At 47.2% G+C, this 18,151-nt stretch overlaps 1 protein-coding gene across 1 annotated transcript; it reads right to left on the reverse strand.

The window, feature by feature from the left end:
• Nucleotides 1–1,745: 1,745 nt before the first annotated feature.
• On the reverse strand, nucleotides 1,746–17,931 carry gon4lb (gon-4 like b). Its single transcript, XM_031744683.2, has 30 exons — nucleotides 17,790–17,931; nucleotides 16,849–16,990; nucleotides 16,512–16,645; nucleotides 16,353–16,427; nucleotides 16,194–16,238; nucleotides 16,087–16,119; nucleotides 15,884–15,991; nucleotides 15,467–15,568; nucleotides 15,244–15,384; nucleotides 14,859–15,090; nucleotides 14,206–14,307; nucleotides 14,084–14,124; nucleotides 13,867–13,967; nucleotides 11,295–11,538; nucleotides 11,131–11,217; nucleotides 10,422–10,605; nucleotides 10,192–10,342; nucleotides 9,926–10,073; nucleotides 9,711–9,827; nucleotides 8,283–9,365; nucleotides 6,713–6,956; nucleotides 6,470–6,627; nucleotides 5,739–5,936; nucleotides 3,723–3,866; nucleotides 3,338–3,646; nucleotides 2,938–3,036; nucleotides 2,734–2,860; nucleotides 2,289–2,652; nucleotides 2,099–2,201; nucleotides 1,746–2,015 (listed from the first exon to the last, which is right to left on the reverse strand). Exons 1-30 carry the CDS (start codon nucleotides 17,811–17,813, stop codon nucleotides 1,899–1,901), a joined length of 5,157 nt encoding a protein of 1,718 aa, XP_031600543.2. The 5' UTR covers nucleotides 17,814–17,931; the 3' UTR covers nucleotides 1,746–1,898.
• Nucleotides 17,932–18,151: the final 220 nt, after the last annotated feature.

The raw sequence follows: 18,151 nt of genomic DNA on the forward strand, positions 1-18,151 counted from the left end.
TCTTTGCAAGGACACTCAAAAGCCTGCCATCCATGGATTCTGTCAGTGTTTTGATCTGTTCACCATCAACATTGCGTGCAGCAGCAACCACAGCCTCCCAGACACTGTTCAGAGAGGTGTACTGTTTTCCTCCTTGTAAATCTCACATTTGATGATGGACCACAGGTTCTCAATGGGGTTCAGATCAGGTGAACAAGGAGGCCATGTCATTAGTTTTTCTTCTTTTATACCCTTTCTTGCCAGCCACGCTGTGGAGTACTTGGACGCGTGTGATGGAGCATTGTCCTGCATGAAAATCATGTTTTCTTGAAGGATGCAGACTTCTTCCTGTACCACTGCTTGAAGAAGGTGTCTTCCAGAAACTGGCAGTAGGACTGGGAGTTGAGCTTGACTCCATCCTCAACCCGAAAAGGCCCCACAAGCTCACCTTTGATGATACCAGCCCAAACCAGTACTCCACCTCCACCTTGCTGGCGCCTGAGTCGGACTGGAGCTCTCTGCCCTTTACCAATCCAGCCACGGGCCCATCCATCTGGCCCATCAAGACTCACTCTCATTTCATCAGTCCATAAAACCTTAGAAAAATCAGTCTTGAGATATTTCTTGGCCCAGTCTTGACGTTTCAGCTTGTGTGTCTTGTTCAGTGGTGGTCGTCTTTCAGCCTTTCTTACCTTGACCATGTCTCTGAGTATTGCACACCTTGTGCTTTTGGGCACTCCAGTGATGTTGCAGCTCTGAAATATGGCCAAACTGGTGGCAAGTGGCATCTTGGCAGCTGCACGCTTGACTTTTCTCAGTTCATGGGCAGTTATTTTGCGCCTTGGTTTTTCCACACGCTTCTTGCGACCCTGTTGACTATTTTGAATGAAACGCTTGATTGTTCGATGATCACGCTTCAGAAGCTTTGCAATTTTAAGACTGCTGCATCCCTCTGCAAGATATCTCACTATTTTTGACTTTTCTGAGCCTGTCAAGTCCTTCTTTTGACCCATTTTGCCAAAGGAAAGGAAGTTGCCTAATAATTATGCACACCTGATATAGGGTGTTGATGTCATTAGACCACACCCCTTCTCATTACAGAGATGCACATCACCTAATATGCTTAATTGGTAGTAGGCTTTCGAGCCTATACAGCTTGGAGTAAGACAACATGCATGAAGAGGATGATGTGGACAAAATACTCATTTGCCTAATAATTCTGCACTCCCTGTATACAGTCAAGTCAGTGTTGTTTGAACTCAAAGAAATGGGAGTCAGTAATATCTCAAAATCAAGCACCAAAGAGCTGAGAGCTCATTAGCTAAGTGACTTTTTTAATCATATAAGTTATTCAGAGACATCTCAGAGATTTTAGAAAGCCATCTGTAAAGACTGTGACTCATTTGAAGAGGTTTTAATAGCTTATTGTGAATATCCCTCGTCCAGTCGGGCTCAGCTTTTATCCATCACAGCGTATAAAATGATTTTCCAATGTGATTTCAATAATAACATCCATCAGTTCATTCTCTTATCCTTATCAGGTTAAGAGAATGAACGTAGACATTCATTAATGTCTACGTTGAACAGCAGAGTGCAGCTCACACCTGTACTTCCTGATGAAAGGCTCAGCGGCTTTATTCAGAGGAGTTTTGGATCAATCACACATGAACTCGGGTGTAACACCTTCCACTTAGTTTGGTACTTTTGCAGTAAAATATTTTCTACAATAATCAATTTGATGTGTCAGCAACATCAGAGAACATGAAAACATGTAAAACTCTTTTATTGATTTAAAAAACAAAAAAAACAACATATTTACAGATTTTTTTGTGGACAGTAAACATCAGTTTTGCTTTCTTTCATTTTAAATAAAAGACATGGTGCCTTTTCATTGGATAAGCTCTTCTGACTGGTTAATATCAGTTTTCTGTTTCATTGGCTGCTTCTGTCTCAATGGGCGGAGCTTCATCCTCTGAGCTGGTCTGACGTGCTGCTGTCCGAAACAAATGCATCAAATCCCGAAACCTGCGGGACACCTGAAGACACGAGAGGAAGTTAATAAAGTGAGCAGTCGAGAAACCGACTAATCATGCTGGGAGAACACTGAACAGCCAATCACCTCGCTGGGAGTCTTGTTGCCGAGCAGGCTGGAAATGGCCTGAAATGTGTTCTGATTGGCTCCTTCTTGCTGACATGTCTTCAAGATGACCCGGTCTGCTTCTCTGAAAAACAAACAGTCAGGCCTTCAATAGGTGCCTCCTAACGCCTTTTCCTAATCACCTTTCCTTCGTTGAGGTGAAAGAAAGTACCTCGTCCACAGGATCACTTTCTCCCCGCTCGCAGTCAGAGAAATGTTTTTGGCACAGACAGGGAGGTCAGGAGGAAGAGGAGCTGGCCGAGGAGGAGTGCAGAAGGCTGCAGACGTGGAGGAAGCTGTAGTGGAGGGCGGAGCTACAGAGGAGGAAGTAGACATCGTGGAGGTGCAGGCGGAGCTACAGAGGAGGGTCACAGTTAGCGGTTGCAGTGTCTCCTCTCTCCTGCTCCTCTTCGCTGCTGGGCTCTGTTCCCTTTTCCTCTCCTCCTCTTCTTCCTCGCCCTCCACCTCCTCCTCCTCTTCCTCCTCTTTTGTGTCAGCCAGTGGGAATGAGCCTTCCCATGATGCATCACACCGATCTGTCAACACAAACAATAAAGTTATTTAAAGCAAACACACACCTGTCTGCTAAACGACTAACAGAGGATCGTGTGACATACCTGGCTGGGGACTGTCATCGCCCCCCTTCAGGTCCAGGTCTTTGTTACCTGGTTCATCATGGGCAGCACTTATCTGAGAGTAGAGTGGGTCCAGACTCTTCATGGCCCTGGACACGCCCCCTGAGGTCTAGAGGAGAGATGAACAGGTAAGTCAGGTGTATTTCTTTCTACGCGTTTCACCCCTGGTCAAACATACAGACATACCTTATTGCCATGGCAGCGGGAACATCCTTTCCTCTTGTGTTTCTGGATCTTTGAATCACGACAGAGGCAGGGCCAGTCTTTATCGGACCAATCACAGCCCTGCAAAGAATAGTGTAAATCTGTCCAATCACAGGCTTGAAAACAGTAACAATGTAAATCTGACCAACCACCGGGCTGAAAACACAGCCAGGATATCAGCAGAAATAAGCAAAAAATCCTGGATCCCGACTTCCAAAAGATCTGGAGTCGTAACGGATCTAGATTTCCAAAAAACAGATGTGGAATCTGATTTTGGAGCGCTGTGATTTGTGTTTTTCTACCAACGACCTGCAGTACAGACCTCCACTAAAAGATTAAAAAAAAGGAGCTGGGACAGGAAATGAGCTGACCCCCTTCAGACCTTGTAGTTTCTGTGAGAGTCCATCTTCCTTCTCTGACGCCGGTTTGTCATTGGTTGGATCTTATGTCCCTCCTCTTCCTCTTCCAGTTCTGGCAACGTCACCTCCTCAAACCCGCCACTGGCCCCGCCTCCTGAATCTTGGCTGACGCCCTCTCCACCTTCCAACCCGCCGCCTCCATCTTCTGGCCAATGGGTTTCTTCAAACTGTCCAGGATGTGCTGGAGGTGGGTGGAGCTCGTCAAAAAACACCCAGAATTCAGCTTGTAAATGGGTGTGGCCTTTGAGCAGCATAGACATCTGAGCTTTGAGCTGAAAACATGAAACAGCTGAAATTAGCACAGGTTAGTTCCACCTGTCTGGTTAACCTGGTTCAAAGACCTCGTACCTCGTGGACGCTGGTGGGACTGAGGTCCTGGCCTATCTGCAGAGCTTTGATGATCTTCTGGTAATGCGACGGATTGTCTCCAAAGCTGATCTCCAGCTGTCGCAGGAAACGCCGGCTGCGCTCAAACGCCTGCTGCTCGTCGAACTGCAGAAGCACGAAGAGTGAAAACACCGTTAAACATCTGGACCTGTTAACACAACACGTGACCTGCTATCTCGGCACATGCTCCATAATTCACAGGTTAGTGCCTGTAAGAATCGCTGAACTCTGACCGATCCTGTAGCAGCGATTCTTGTGACCTGTGGATGGACGGAGGCGTCGCCATGGTGTAAACTTGTTGTTACTGAGCTAAAAAGCTGCGGTGATACGGATACTTTCATGGAGCACATGAAATGAGGCACGCCCATATGGAAAAGAAATAGAAAAAACTTATAAAAGACTTGCATCAAATGTGGGCTACTTCATATAGTGAATCATATAAGGCTTATATGATTTACTCATGAAAGTGGCCACTTTCTCATTACTTTCATATATTGTTGTAGTAAGTATCCAAAACATACAAGTTTCATTTATATAATTTTTCTAGGGATCTTATATCTGTTTTCACTCTTGTATGCTTTTCATACAAGTTTCACACAAGACAGATACAAACTTTATAAGATTTATATATATCTTTTCCATATGGGCGGGGAGGTTTGTTTATTCAAACTGCGCTGCTCGAGTTCTGCAGCACACTGCTGACTCGCAGTTTTTTACTTCCTGTTTAAGAATCAATAGTGCTTTGTTCTGATGTTGGAACGCCATCTGTAACTGCATGATCACGGCAGATTGAGTGCGTGCACTCACGTCTCAGCTCATGCGAACAGATGGGCGTGGTCCAAACATGCTCGAGCACGGCGGCCTGTACAGAAGCAGCTGTGTCAGCCTCTAGAGACATTCACTGTCCTGCTGGCAGCTACGGCAACTCTCAAGGTGGAATGCTTTGCTGTATGAGGTAAATCAATCAGGGCACCTTAAAAAAGAAAACGATCGAGGATTCTTGTCTATGGAGCTTGGAAAGAAAAGCGTCTGGACTTCTTTAAGTTGCTTGAAGACGTTTCACCTCTCATCCGAGAAGCTTCTTCAGTTCTAGGGTCAAATGGTGGAGAGTCCCAGATTCAAGCCCTGTGATCGATGATTCTCTAAAGAAAATCTGCCCTTTGTGAACATGGAGATAAAAAGAGTGTCATCCTTCAGCTGTTCTCTCGTCTCACTAGGAAACTCTTCACCCTCCCAACAGGTTCTCACCTGAGGAGCTCTGTGATTGGCTGAGGCTGACTTTAACTTTAGTTGGAACTTTAGGAATTTAGGGATTAGAGATTTGTAAAAACACATTTTGAATTCATCACTTGGAGCCTTTATGAAGAAACTCAATGAACATGTAGCTGATGCTGAAATGCGATTGTGTGGGTTGCCATGACAACAGCAGAAGCCAGCGCCTGAGATCGTCATATTCTTTTGCTTTATTTAGTATTCAAGTTTGTGTACACTTACAGTGGAAAAGGATCATCTTTGAGTCCAGTGATACATTTTTTTCTTACAAAAGAAAGTTTCTGTGAACATGATTGTGGAGTAGTCACCCCCTCCGGGAGTCACAGGAACCGCAAGTTGTGAGCGGGAGAGACAAGACGGACTTTTAAGGCTCTTCAACTTTTCCACTGCTGGTTTACAAGGCGTACACGGTAAAATTATGCTGGTTAATTTGTTAAGCACTTGTGCACTTTGTTAAAAGACATAAGTGTCTGAAATGATGTCGTAAGTACCAATGATATTATTTTACTTGCTTCTAGTTTTCACTGTGCTCCATGATTGTGAGAGGAAATAAAAAAGGAATTGTGGACATCAGTACGAAGTGTGAATTTTTTGACCAGAGTTGATACAGAACACCTGGGCTGTACCTGAGGTCGGACTCTGATGTCATCAACAGGTAAACCAGCAAGTTTAACTGCAATGACAAAAACCACATGAGCTGCTCACCAGTCCACACAGCAGTGCCTGCTCAGGATGCAGGAAAGCGGCAAAGTCTTGGAGGAGGTCCGTCCGGTTTCCCAGGATGCAGCGCAGTTTCCTGAACAGCTGCATCACTTCCTGTCCATCTCCCACCTGCTCAAACTCGCTCAGCAGAGACACAAACTCCTCCACCTGCTCAGGTACATCACGCAGCGCCTCACGCACCTGTTGACACACAGGAGGAACATCATGAGCCCACCTGTTCTAAGGAGAGATGGTGATTACTGTTGCCATAGAAACAGACAAACTGAAGACCGCCCCCCCCCTCGTACAGACTGTACGAACTTCAACGAGCGTCACGCCTCACCTGTACAATTAAATGTCACTTTTTTTTAACTCGATCCAAGCGATTATAGCAAACGCCGACTCCAACCACCTATATATTAGGTATCTTATTCTTATCTTATTCCAGTTTTTCTAATTTTCTATGTAACTTTGCACTATGCACTTTCTGCTGTAAGAAAACAAATTTCGTACGTGTGGGACTAATAAAGGTTATCTTATCATCTTATTCCTCCTGTCAGAGGAACAGCCACGAACGTTTTCTCATTGACCACAAGAAACGCAGGAAACTGAAAGGAGGAGGTTCGGACGCGATGATGTCACAGTGGCTGGAGAGACCACGTGTGCAAAGACGGGAGCTCAGCGATCAGCGGGACGATTTACCGTCCATCGCACTGCTGAGTGTTGTTGCTCACCCTGCTGAGGTAACTCTGTGCGAACGCCATGTCTTTGCTCTCTCTGTGCGGGTCGTTGTCCAGGATGTTTTCGTCATACAGCAGCAGCAGTTTGGCGCCATCTTTGCTATGGCGCTCCTGACGGCTCCTCCTGAGGCCACGATGAGGTCGGCTTCGGCCTGCAGAGACAACAGGAAATAAGAAACAGGAAGTATTCGGTCACAGACGGCGAGTGTTTTAAATGGCGTTTAGACGCAGACCCACCTCGTCCTCGTCCGGGACACCGCTCCCCTACTCCTCCAGGTGTCCGCTCTCTGGATGGCGTCTCCTTGTCTAAACCTGCTTTGTTGCTCCGTCCCTCCCCTGAGTCCTCTCCTTTTGGCCCCTCCTCCTCTTCCTCCTCCTCCTCCTGCGACCCAGGAGAGGTGGGAGAGTGCTCCTCCTCTGAGTCGCCATCTGTACAGAGCCGCCGCTCCGCCGCAAGCCATGTCAGCTGCTTCATTGTCTCCTAAAGGTCAAAGGTCAGAGGTTATCCAAACCCTCGGCACCTCATGAGCATAACTTTTCTTTTCAGCCATGCTTTTCTAAGGAGCTTGGAAAGAAAAGCGTCTGGACTTCTTTAGGTTGCTTGAAGACGTTTCACCTCTCATCCGAGAAGCATGAAGAACTGAAGAAGCTTCTCGGATGAGAGGTGAAACGTCTTCAAGCAACCTAAAGAAGTCCAGACGCTTTTCTTTCCAACCTTCTTAGACTACGATGACCTGGATGACTGAGAACCTTCACAGATATATAGCCATGCTTTTAATATTTTTTAAACGAATCCAAACGCCTCCTCGTAATAAAAACAGACTTCACAGCCGAGAGTTACCGATATCCAAATAAGTGAATACCAATCATTCACAAACGTCTCCCTGAAAACGTCTGTCCTCCAGTTTGTTTTGGTTTCATTTACAAATCAAACTGATCTTCATTAACGTTCATGTTTCTTCTGACTGTGTCCTCTGGATTCAAACCCAGCTAAGGGTTTGGTGATGTTTCTCTCAGAAACACCGTTCTCAAACCCTCTGAGCATCATCCTACTCTTACTTAAACTTGATCATGCTGCTGTAATACAAAAATGTTCACTTTAGGATCAATAAAGTCTCCGTCTATCATCTCAGCAGCGGTTCGTGCTGATGAGCTTCTACTAAAAGTATAGGAAAAAAAGTTTTCTATTCCACTTCAGTTTCTGCCTCAGACACAAGAACACGAGAAAATCTTTAGTCTTTGTTTCCTCAAACCTGAACTTTTCTCTCTGTGCCGGAGTAAAAATACATGATCATAGACAATTTCTGACCAATGAGGAGGCAACCAATGAAATCCGTTTCACTTTTATTTAAACATCACTAAATCACAACAACAGTCGCCTCAAGGTGCTTTTTATTGTAAGGTAGACCCTACAATAATACACACAGAGAGAAACCCAACAATCATATGACCCCCTATGAGCAAGCACTTTGGCAACAGTGGGAAGGAAAAACTCCCTTTTAACAGGAAGAAACCTCCGCCAGAACCAGGCTCAGGGAGGGGCGGGGCCATCTGCTGTGACCGGTTGGGGTGAGAGAAGGAAGACAGGATAAAGACATGCTGTGGAAGAGAGACAGAGATTAATAACAAGTGTGATTGTAGGGTCTACCTTAATAAGCACCTTGAGGCGACTGTTGCTGTGATTTGGCGTGAGTAGTGGTTTAATTACTGCCAACATGAAGGCCTGCGGTACGTAGCCATTAATGAGCATAAACAACATCACCAAATCTCCAAAGGTGGAAACTTTTAAGGTAGACTTTATATTTACCTGTAACTCTGGAACTGACAGAACAGACTCCTCTGATGCTGATGACATCACTTCTTCCTCATCTTCATCCTGTGTGAGGTCATCAAAGTCCTCCTCCTCCTCATCATCTCCATGCCGGTCCTGATCTTCGTCCTTGTCCTTCTCTCCACCGTCGTCTCTGGCTCCGCTCCTCTCCTCCCTCTGTCTCCCTTCCTCTTCCTCTCCACCCTGCTCACTCTCACCTGCTCCACCTCCTTCCCCCCCCTCTCCTCCCGCTCCCCCTCTCCACTGCTCCTGCTCCTGACCATTGTTTTCTCCTCCATTCAAAGTGACACCAGCAACAGTTTCCTTTTCCTCCTGCTCCAGTCTCTGCTCATCCCGCCTCTCCTCTTCTTCCACATCTCCTGTACATGACATCAGGCTGAGTGTTGACACCAAGACCATGCTCTCCTCGCCTTCCTGTTTTAGCTTTTCCTGCTTAGAAAAGGCCTCTTCCTGCTGCTCACTGATTGGCCCGTGGATGTGATGCTCCAAAACACTTTGGGGGGAGGTGGGAGGAGCTGAGGGAGTCCACACCATCTGGAGGAGGAGGCAGCCCGGCTTCAGTGTGTTTGTAGTGTTAGGACTCGTGAGAGAGGGAATGGGCAGGAGAAGGGCCGAGGGGGTGGGGCTCTCCTGTGCAGACACGGTTTGTGGTGTATTTTGGCCAAAAGGAAAGCAGGACTGCATCACCTTGGCACACACGGGGTGGGCAGGGCCTGGATGAACAGCAGTCAGTGGGACCGCTCCACAGATGGAAGCTGGTGCCAATGGGAGGGCTCCTGACACAGTAGTGGGGGCAGACAATAATGTGACACCCGAAACAGGTAAAAAGTGCATGTCCACCTGTTTCTCTCCGTCTGGCTCCACCGGCAGATCTTCCTGCGCCTTGGCGAGTGGCAGCAGAGATTCATTATGAGCCAGAGTGAAGACGCGCCTGTGGGTGCGGGGCCGGGGTCGGTACCTGTTGATATAATTGGGGTGGAGCCTGAGAGTGCAGCCTGGGGGAAGCCAGGGGGGGTAACAGGCATCTGACCGGGTCTTCTGGATGCTTGGGCGACTGTTCTGCAGACGAGAATAATCGGAGAACAATCTGTGCTCAGCCTCAGATTATGATGCATGAGCAATACTCGCATAGTAGCACAAGAAAATACACAAAGTTTCTCTTTGTTATAGTTCTGAGACAAAATCTGAATCAACAGGTCACGTTGAAAGAAAAACTTTAGATTGAACCTGCTGGCCGATTTCAAACTGGTCCTGTATTCAAAAACTAAACAGGCAACTTCAGCTCCCAGCAGATTTGTACCTGGATCTGAATGGATGTAGACAGAGCCACACAATAAAGGGGAATTCTATTCTATTCTATTCTAGATGTGGATCTGGATCACGATCGGGATTAGCTGTTCAAACCTTGAGCCAGTTTGGCATGTTTTCACCGTCTCTGTCCACCGGGGGGCGCTGGTCCTCCGGCTGGACTCTGCTGCAGGCGAGTGGCAGCGGCGGGACGACGCCCTTTGTCACAAATGTCTGAAAGCAACCACAAAGTTGGGCCCGAGTCATTCATTTGAAATGTAACTTTCGCTAATGATGTCACACGGTGCGTAGTGAGGTCACTCTGATGTCACCTTGATGACATTGTCAGGTGCTCTTGGGCCGCTCATCTCTCTGACGTGCTTCCTGAAGTTCCATCGACTCTTACAGAGCAGGTGCGAACTGATCAGCTCATCGGACTGAAATGCTCCCTCGAAGTGTTTCAGGCCGAGAGCGATGAGCCTGTACAGAGGCATGATGGGAAATATGTTTTTACTGAGTTCAATGAAGAATAGAAGCCATAAACTTACACAAAGTTCATGTGAGAAAATAAAATGTAGGAAGTGTGTGCGTGTTTTACCCATCCTCTCCTGGCGTGTACAATGTTCTCAGGTTCTTGCTGTGGAGGGCGGGGTCTAGGCTACAGACAGGAAGTAATTCAGGGTACAGGAACACGGGTCGTGTGGCGAACAGCCAGGCTGTGTCGGCAGGCAGCAGAGGGAAGGCAAGACCTAAACAGAACCAGAACAAGAATCTGAACCTGAATCTGTTTGGTGCATCAAACATGGCTGACAGGTAGCTTGCCCTTACTGTTGGTTGCAGGTGTCATCTGGGGGAGCCAGCGTCTGGAAGCTCGAGTGGGAGGAGCAGGTGGAGGCTCGTCCCTCTGCTCCACCTCGTGCAGGAGGTCCAGTGCACCCTGCAGGTTACACGCCCTGAAACAGCTGAAGGCGCAGCCTTGCTCCTGATGGCGGGCGAAGTGCTGCAGCTCCTCCTGACGGTGGAGGTGCTCATTAGGGCTGGTTGAGTTTCATCTTATTCACACAGCAACAACAGTCACCTCAAGGTGCTTTATACTGTAAGGGCTGGGTTTTAAAAAAAATTGAACTTCCTGATTCAAATCGATTTTAGTTTGAATAAAGCGATCTCGATTCTTTAAATCCTGAATCGGTTTTTAAATATAAATGTATTTTATCAGAAACTCCAGAATCAGCTCAAACAGGAAATGAGAGCAGACACATTTAAACACAGAGCGTGGATCGTCCACAGACACGCCGTCGGGGCTGAAACAGCTCATCAATTCTGCAGGTTTCATCACTCTGACCAAAACTGACTGACTTGCTTCAGTTTTTGATCGACTGCAGAATATTTTTAAGGTTCTCTGCTATAAAACGCCAGGCCAGGAAAATCTGCTTCCTGTTCAAGTAATAAGTTCAAGAGCTGAGGACACGCCCACCAAGTAAGTGCACACCTGCCCTGCTCAGCTATAGGTAAGTGTAATTGAGAAGTGTTTACTGACCAGGTAGCGTTTGGTGATGGAGGCTTCATGATTCAGTGCAGCAATGTGGCAACTCAGCAGGTGAACCTGCGTCAGCAGTTGCACATGCTAGGAGAGAAAGGGTCACATGATATCAGGCAAACACACCTGGAGAATATATGGGTGAGACAGGTAACCTTGCATACCTGCTGCAGCTGCTGTTGTAGTTGCAGTTTCTGGGTGTGGTCCAGGTGGAGGGAGGGGCTAATGCGACGCGGCAGCACTAAGACAGAAGCAATGGCGTTGTGAGGAGGGGTGGGCGTGTCCTTCAGAGTTGAGGTGAGGTGATTGGTCGTGTCCTGCAAGGCTCTCCGCTGCTGCTGAGCTTCGTACTGCTTTCTGACAGTCTGCCGCCGCTCTGTTAGCATGTTGGCCAACGGCGCCTCAAAGCTACGGACAGCAAATAGAGACACTGTGAGCAAGCGTGTATCACATGTTCTGCAGTCTGATACTTGGCCACCGAGTGTTTCACGTGTAAGTGGGTGGAGCATCATAGACAAATTGTTTCCTCTCAGCGTGACTCTTCTTCACAAGATCTGTGTGAAGAAGCAGCAGCAGAGGACGTCTGTCTTCCTCCCGACCCAAACAGCTACAGCACTTCTCTGCTGTGCCGTCCCAACGGGAGGCAGTGCCGTGCGCCACTCCTGTGTGTGTGTGTGTGTGTGTGTGTGTGTGTGTGTGTGTGCACAGGTGTTCACCTCACGCCTCGAACCCTCTTCATACGTATTCAGATCACAGCAACTGTGATGACACCAGCTTTACATCATATAATCTTGACATCAATTATACAGGCATGGTGTATGTTCCCTGCTGCAGAGCGAAAGCGGCGTCAGCCTTTGATGACGATGACGACAACGACATCTCCCAGAACACAACAGTCAAGTGCAGCCACACACCAGCAGCTGCTGACGCGGGACCGAAACAAACGACTCACCCAGCTGCTAGATCCACGCCATGTGAGAGGAAGATCAAAGTTACTGATGTGCTACACGGTGGAAAAGCAGGACTGAAGATACGACGTCCCAGGTAGAACATATTTCTCAGGATTCTGAGATGCTCTGCAGAGTAACAGGTACCCTTACTAAAATCTTAGGCAGATATTACAGTCTTCTAAACACAGTGCCGAGGCACTACTATTGCACCGTGAGCCTAAACCTGCTGGTAACTTGTTTCAGTAGACTCATACTTTGAATCAGGAGGTGTGGGATCAGTGACAGTAGCGCCTTGCTAAGAGTCAGAAATGTTCTTTTTGTTTTTTTATATGATTAATAAACGCTGCGGCCTACGAACGCCAGTAAAACACTATTCAGCGTCATTCATCACTCATTCATTAGAAACATCGTTATTGTAAATTTCCTACAAACACTGTGACATAACCCCTGGTTCACATGGCCTCACATTCAGCTATGAGGGCACCGCACAAACACCAGCTGTTCGTGTTGTATGCCGACAGTCACGTGACCAGGATGACGACATGTTTGTTCACAGCTGGACACGACAAGGTCTGAAGGCTGCCTGGAGCCACTGTGTTTAATGAAATCTATGAAGCTACTTTCAGAACTCCAGAGTCCAGAGAACATGACATCAGACACAGACGTTCATCCTACGTGTTAAACTGTATCTGCGCTCAGCTGAAACGCTGCACTGTTTCAAAAAGCTCTCATGCTGAATTTGATACAGCAGTGTGTTTCCCTCTCAGCTTCATAAGATAAGATGAACCTTTATTATTCCCACGTGTGGGAATTTTTTGGGCACGGCAGAGAGTACAAGTTAAGACCTGTAGGGTTGGGCGATTGATTTTACAAGTGTGTTTTTTAATGTATTTGCCCATGAGTTTGCTAATAATGATGGAGCTAATAGAAGCAGTCAACAGGAAAAAAAAAAATAATAGCGCTGTTTGAACAGCAGCCTCTTTCATCTCCGAGCCAATGCACCGTCCTCAGAGCGCGCCCAAATGCAGTGATTCATTAACTCAAACTCATAACAGAAAGAAGGAAAGGCAGCAGCTTATGTTAAACAAAAAACATTTCGATGGTGGACACGTGCATGCTCATGCAAGTTAGTCGTGTTTGAGTCATTTGCTCACACTATACATCTGCACAAGCGGCACACCGCTTTGGTTACATCCTTAGGTTCACCTCTTTCATCCGGTTTAAAGCCAAAGAAATCCCAAATTGGCAACTTTATATTTTTTGGGCAATTAGTTCGTCCATGTTTGGACTTTTTCTGAGTGAGAAAATGGACAAATCAGTCCGTGCATGATTACATTGCTCCGCCCATCAAAAAGTCTGTGCATGCGCAAATTTATCATCCATCGCCGACTGTCGGACTGACGATTGTTGGTTGGAAAATTTTTACATATTGCCCAACCCGAATGAGCATTAAACATTGAGAAAAACACAATAGAAGGAGATAAAAAAAAAGAATAACATACTATACAAAATAGAATAAAATGCTTTGTTATAATAGGAAAACTGCACATCAGGGAGACAGCTGCTCTTTAACTCTTTGTGAATGAGAGAGCAGCTGCTGCCAGATGTTCTAGACATCAGACTCCAGCTGCTTCTCTCTGTGGTTTCATGAAGCTCCAGATGTTTCCGTGGGTGATGCGATTGTGGTGATATTTTTAAAAAATGTTTAAAAACTGTGTTTTTTAACATGCGTTTGTATGTTTTTAATCTGAGCTCCCATCATGCACTGGGATGCAAGTATCAGTACCGTAAAGCCTGCGGCACATTGAACTTAGGGCCAGTCTGTGACGGGGGCTCCTCTTCCTCATGCTCCTCTTCCTCAGCCACCACCTCTTCTTCCTCCTGGAGCTGCAGAGGAGAGAAAAACAAAGAAAAGTTTGAAGCTCCGCCCATAGACTGACGTTAAAGACGAATCCTGTAAAACGGAACAGAGTCAAGTTTGCAGAAACAAAATAAGAACTCACAGTTTCAAAGAGTTCTTCTAGCAGCTCATTTACTTCCTTCTCTGAAAAACAGGAAGCAGAATTCACAGTGAGGATTCTGACACTCTCACAGCTCCGCCTCCTCCTAACTGCACATCACCTACTGGTGATCTGCACAGCCCGGTCCGTCCTGTAGTCCTCCAGGTCGGGTTCATCCAGGTCCTCCGGGAAGTTGTACTCCGGGTCATCGTCATCCTCGGCCTCTTCTGAAAACAAACATCAGCTGTTTGCCGTTAGACGATACCATGACCTTCATTTTCAACTCAAAAGCATTTTTCTGAGCTTGTTTTCCGTTTCCGACATATCAATAAAGTTTGTCCAATCCTGGATGTTCACCCACAGCACGCAAATAAAATAGATTTTTTATTGGTTTAAAAAAACAGGTTCACAATTGGTAAATGGTAAATGGTAAATGGACTGATTCTTATATAGTGCTTTTCTACTCTCCCGGAGTGCTCGAAGCGCTTTATGCAACATGCCACATTCACTCAATCACACCCATTCTCACAAGGACTTTGTCTACACTGAGTGCTTTCTAACGACATTCACAGACATTCACACTACGATGGATGCATCGGAGAGCAACTTGGGGTTAGTATCTTGCCCAAGGACACTTGACATGCAGACTGGAGGAGGCAAGGATCAAACCACCAATCATCCAATCAGTAGGTGACCTGCTCTACCTCCTGAGCTACAGCCACCCCACCGCATTTAAAATTTGAAGCCTCGAGCAGCCAGCGCCAGCATGACCTCTGACCTTCAAAGTCGGGGGCCATAAGGCCCTGCAGCCACTTTGTCCAATGGCGGTCCTCCTCCCGCTGGGCACTGCTCTCATCGTACATGTCGGCCGTTATGTCAGGAGGCAGAAGCTCCGCCTCCAGCTGACCCAGAGGGACGTCCACCAGAGGACGCTTGGAGCGCGTGCGGTACGCCAAACTGCTGGAGCCATTATCAACGCCACCATCTACATCAGATTTCCTGTCCAGAGACTGAAACATACACACAGGTGCAAGATCAAGACGGGACACATCACAGGTATTTACCCTTCATCCTTTTAATAAGGTGAGAACACAAAGTAACAGGAAGTGTTTAAAAACAGTTTGATATGCTGTTCCCTGCTGTTACCTGGTTACAGATGTTACCTGACCGTAGGTGTAGGAGGGGCTGCAGTCCAACTCCTCATCCACAGCCTTGAGTCTCTCCAGGAAGGACGATTCAGGAGGAGGGAGGAGCTGAGGAGCGCAGGTGGAACTCATCTGGTCGTGCGGGCTTCCTTCATATCTCTAAGCAATAAGCCAGAGGTCAGAGCAGCTTGCAGGGTCAGAGGTCACTGTACCACTTTGTGGTGGTCAGAGGTCAGCAAACCTGCAGGGAGCTGTCCATCCTCAGGTGTGTTGGAGACTTGTTCTGGGAGCCCAGGTGCATTCTGGGAGGTGAAGTCAAGCTGTCAGCATCACTGAGGAATGTCTGTCAAGATGAAAAGGTTTGTACAGACGGAAGTGATGAAATCTTCATTTACACAAATTCTGACACCCCGAGAGTGTGTGTGTGTGTGTGTGTGTGTGGGGGGGCACATGTTTGAGCGAGAAATGATGCCTCACAGACTGTCAGAGTCACCTGCTGCAGGTGAGACTGCACAGGTGCTCTTCGTCCTGTTTCTGGTTCTCAGAGTTTGGATTAGTGTCTCTTACTGATAACCTGGATCTCACATGTGTGACATCATGACTGCACAGTGAGGTCAGTTTCCTGAAGACAGCATCAAGGTGAAAGATAAAGACTCACCTCCTCAGTTGTATCTTCCTCCTCCTCCTCCTCTTCTTCATCAGGACAATACTCCTCATCAGATGAGTCTTCATTATCCTGAAGTTCAATGTCAATAAACTGAGGGGCCTGCAGGATGGACAGGTACGAGGGTAAAGCGTCACTGAAACTAAAAACATTTCAAATCCAACTTAAAACCTTTCAACACAGGATGATGAGTTTACCTTTTTCACTGCAGACAGACCCCTGTTCACAGGCTGAAAACAGACACACAGGTCAGACTGGTTTCATGGGTAAACCGTCAAAGAAGATTGTGGGATGCTGAACTCACCTGAAGGCTCTGTTTGAGTCTGGACCGAGTCCAGATCTTTGGCTCCTGATGCGAGACAGGCAGAAAAAGAGAAGACCGTTTCTATTTTACATACATACAGAAAAAAAGCAACACATGCCTGACAGGTGCAGGTACACACCAACAGGTGAACAAACTCACAAACATGGGGAGGTCCTGAGTGTCTCTGATCGCCGCTTTCATCATGGCAACCACACGCTCGTCAGTGATCACCTCCTGAAACACACACATGTCTGAGTGTATGTGATAGTGCGCGTTACAGTGTGTGTGTGTGTGTGTGTGTGGTGGTGTGCTGCTCACGTGCAGGATGGCGCGCACGTTGCTGGATGTCAGGTTCAGCTGTCTGGACTTCCTGTCCAGGTCAATATCCAGTCGTCCCAGTTCATCATCGCTAGTCTCGACGGTGACCGCTTTCTCTCCCATCATCTGCCCACCTGAACAGGAAACTCCGGGTGTGAACAAATGCCAGCTTTGCCTCCTTTAGCTGATCTTTATACAGCACGGAGGGAGGGTAACTCCCTGTAACCCTCACCTGTGCAGATCAAAAGCGACCTGCATACAGACTGAACCAGCCAATCAGATCAAACCTGGTGAATTCATTTTTCCTTTTAAACACCATTAGATATAATGACATCACCTGAGACAGGTGTGGCATCCTCTTCTTGTGTGTCAGTGGGACTTCCTGTCTGCTGGTGCCTGTCCATCCCTCTGTCTGTCCTCAAACATTTGACCTCCAGAAGACAGACATCTTCTTCAGTGAGACGCCGCATCGCCGTCATCTGAGAGACACAGAGAGCAATGAGACCCGTACTGATTGAGATCAATAAAATGATCAATATGGCAACTCCACCTTCAGCTGCTGATAAATTCATTAATCTGAATGAAGGTTTCAACTCTGTTGTTCTTCACACCTAGCTTATGTCCTATTGATCAATCAGAGATGTTTATCATCTTATAAAATCTGAGCATAAAGGCTTAAACTTGACAGTCAGCTTATGATGAAACAGGTGATCACTGAACAGCTGTCATCAGAGTCACAGCTGGCAGACGAATAGTTGCTGATAAACAGAGGGTTAGGGTCCCTCTAGCAAGATGTACCTAATAAAGTATCCGAACTAACCCATTTACAGCTAGATGTCAAGATAAAACAGCGTGTTAAAGTAAGTAAGTGAAAGGCTAAACAACCAAGCTCAATCTCAACATTCAGGTTACAGTTCGGTGCTTCTCCGGGAACGGTGTGACCATTGTGACCGACGAGGTCGTCGACGTTACGGCGAGCCGGGGCTCAAGCGCTGTGCTAACTCAGTGACCGCAGAGTTCCAGCATCAGCACGGGACCTACCGGGAGCTTCACGGTGTTATGGTGGATCCACGCAGAGCCGATTAAAGCTCAAGCTCAAACTGCTCAGCAAACATAAACATGTTGGTGTTTGTGTGTGTGAGAGAAAGCTAATGTTAGCTTTAGCTCACACACTGAGCAGGCGCAGTATGGTTTGTTTAGCGCGTAGTGCTCCAAATACAACGGGACCCATTACCCAGGAGACAGAACCGATCACACGGACGGACGGAAAGGACTCACCGTCAGGCTGAAACCGGCAGTCATTCGTTACGCTCTCATCTTCCGATGTTTGCTCCGTTAGCCTGTTAGCTTAGCTTCTGTTCCGCCAACGTCAATAACACTTCCGGGGCGAGACCTTGGCTGTGTCCCAAAACGTAGGCTGCATCCTTCGGAGGACCCGGCCTTCGCGGTCTACGGCTGTGTCCCAATTCAGGGTATGCACGCTTGAAGTACGCATTTCAAGTGCGATTACGTCACCGCCACACGACGACGGCTGTCCCAATTCGAAGTGTACTCCAAATGCGCCGTCGATTTCCCCAAATATCAAACGTGGTCCGGTGCACGCTTTGGCTGTGTCCCAATTCAGGGTATGCACGCTTGAA

This window comes from Oreochromis aureus, linkage group 11 (genome assembly GCF_013358895.1).
Source record: "Oreochromis aureus strain Israel breed Guangdong linkage group 11, ZZ_aureus, whole genome shotgun sequence".
Lineage (NCBI taxonomy): Eukaryota > Metazoa > Chordata > Actinopteri > Cichliformes > Cichlidae > Oreochromis > Oreochromis aureus.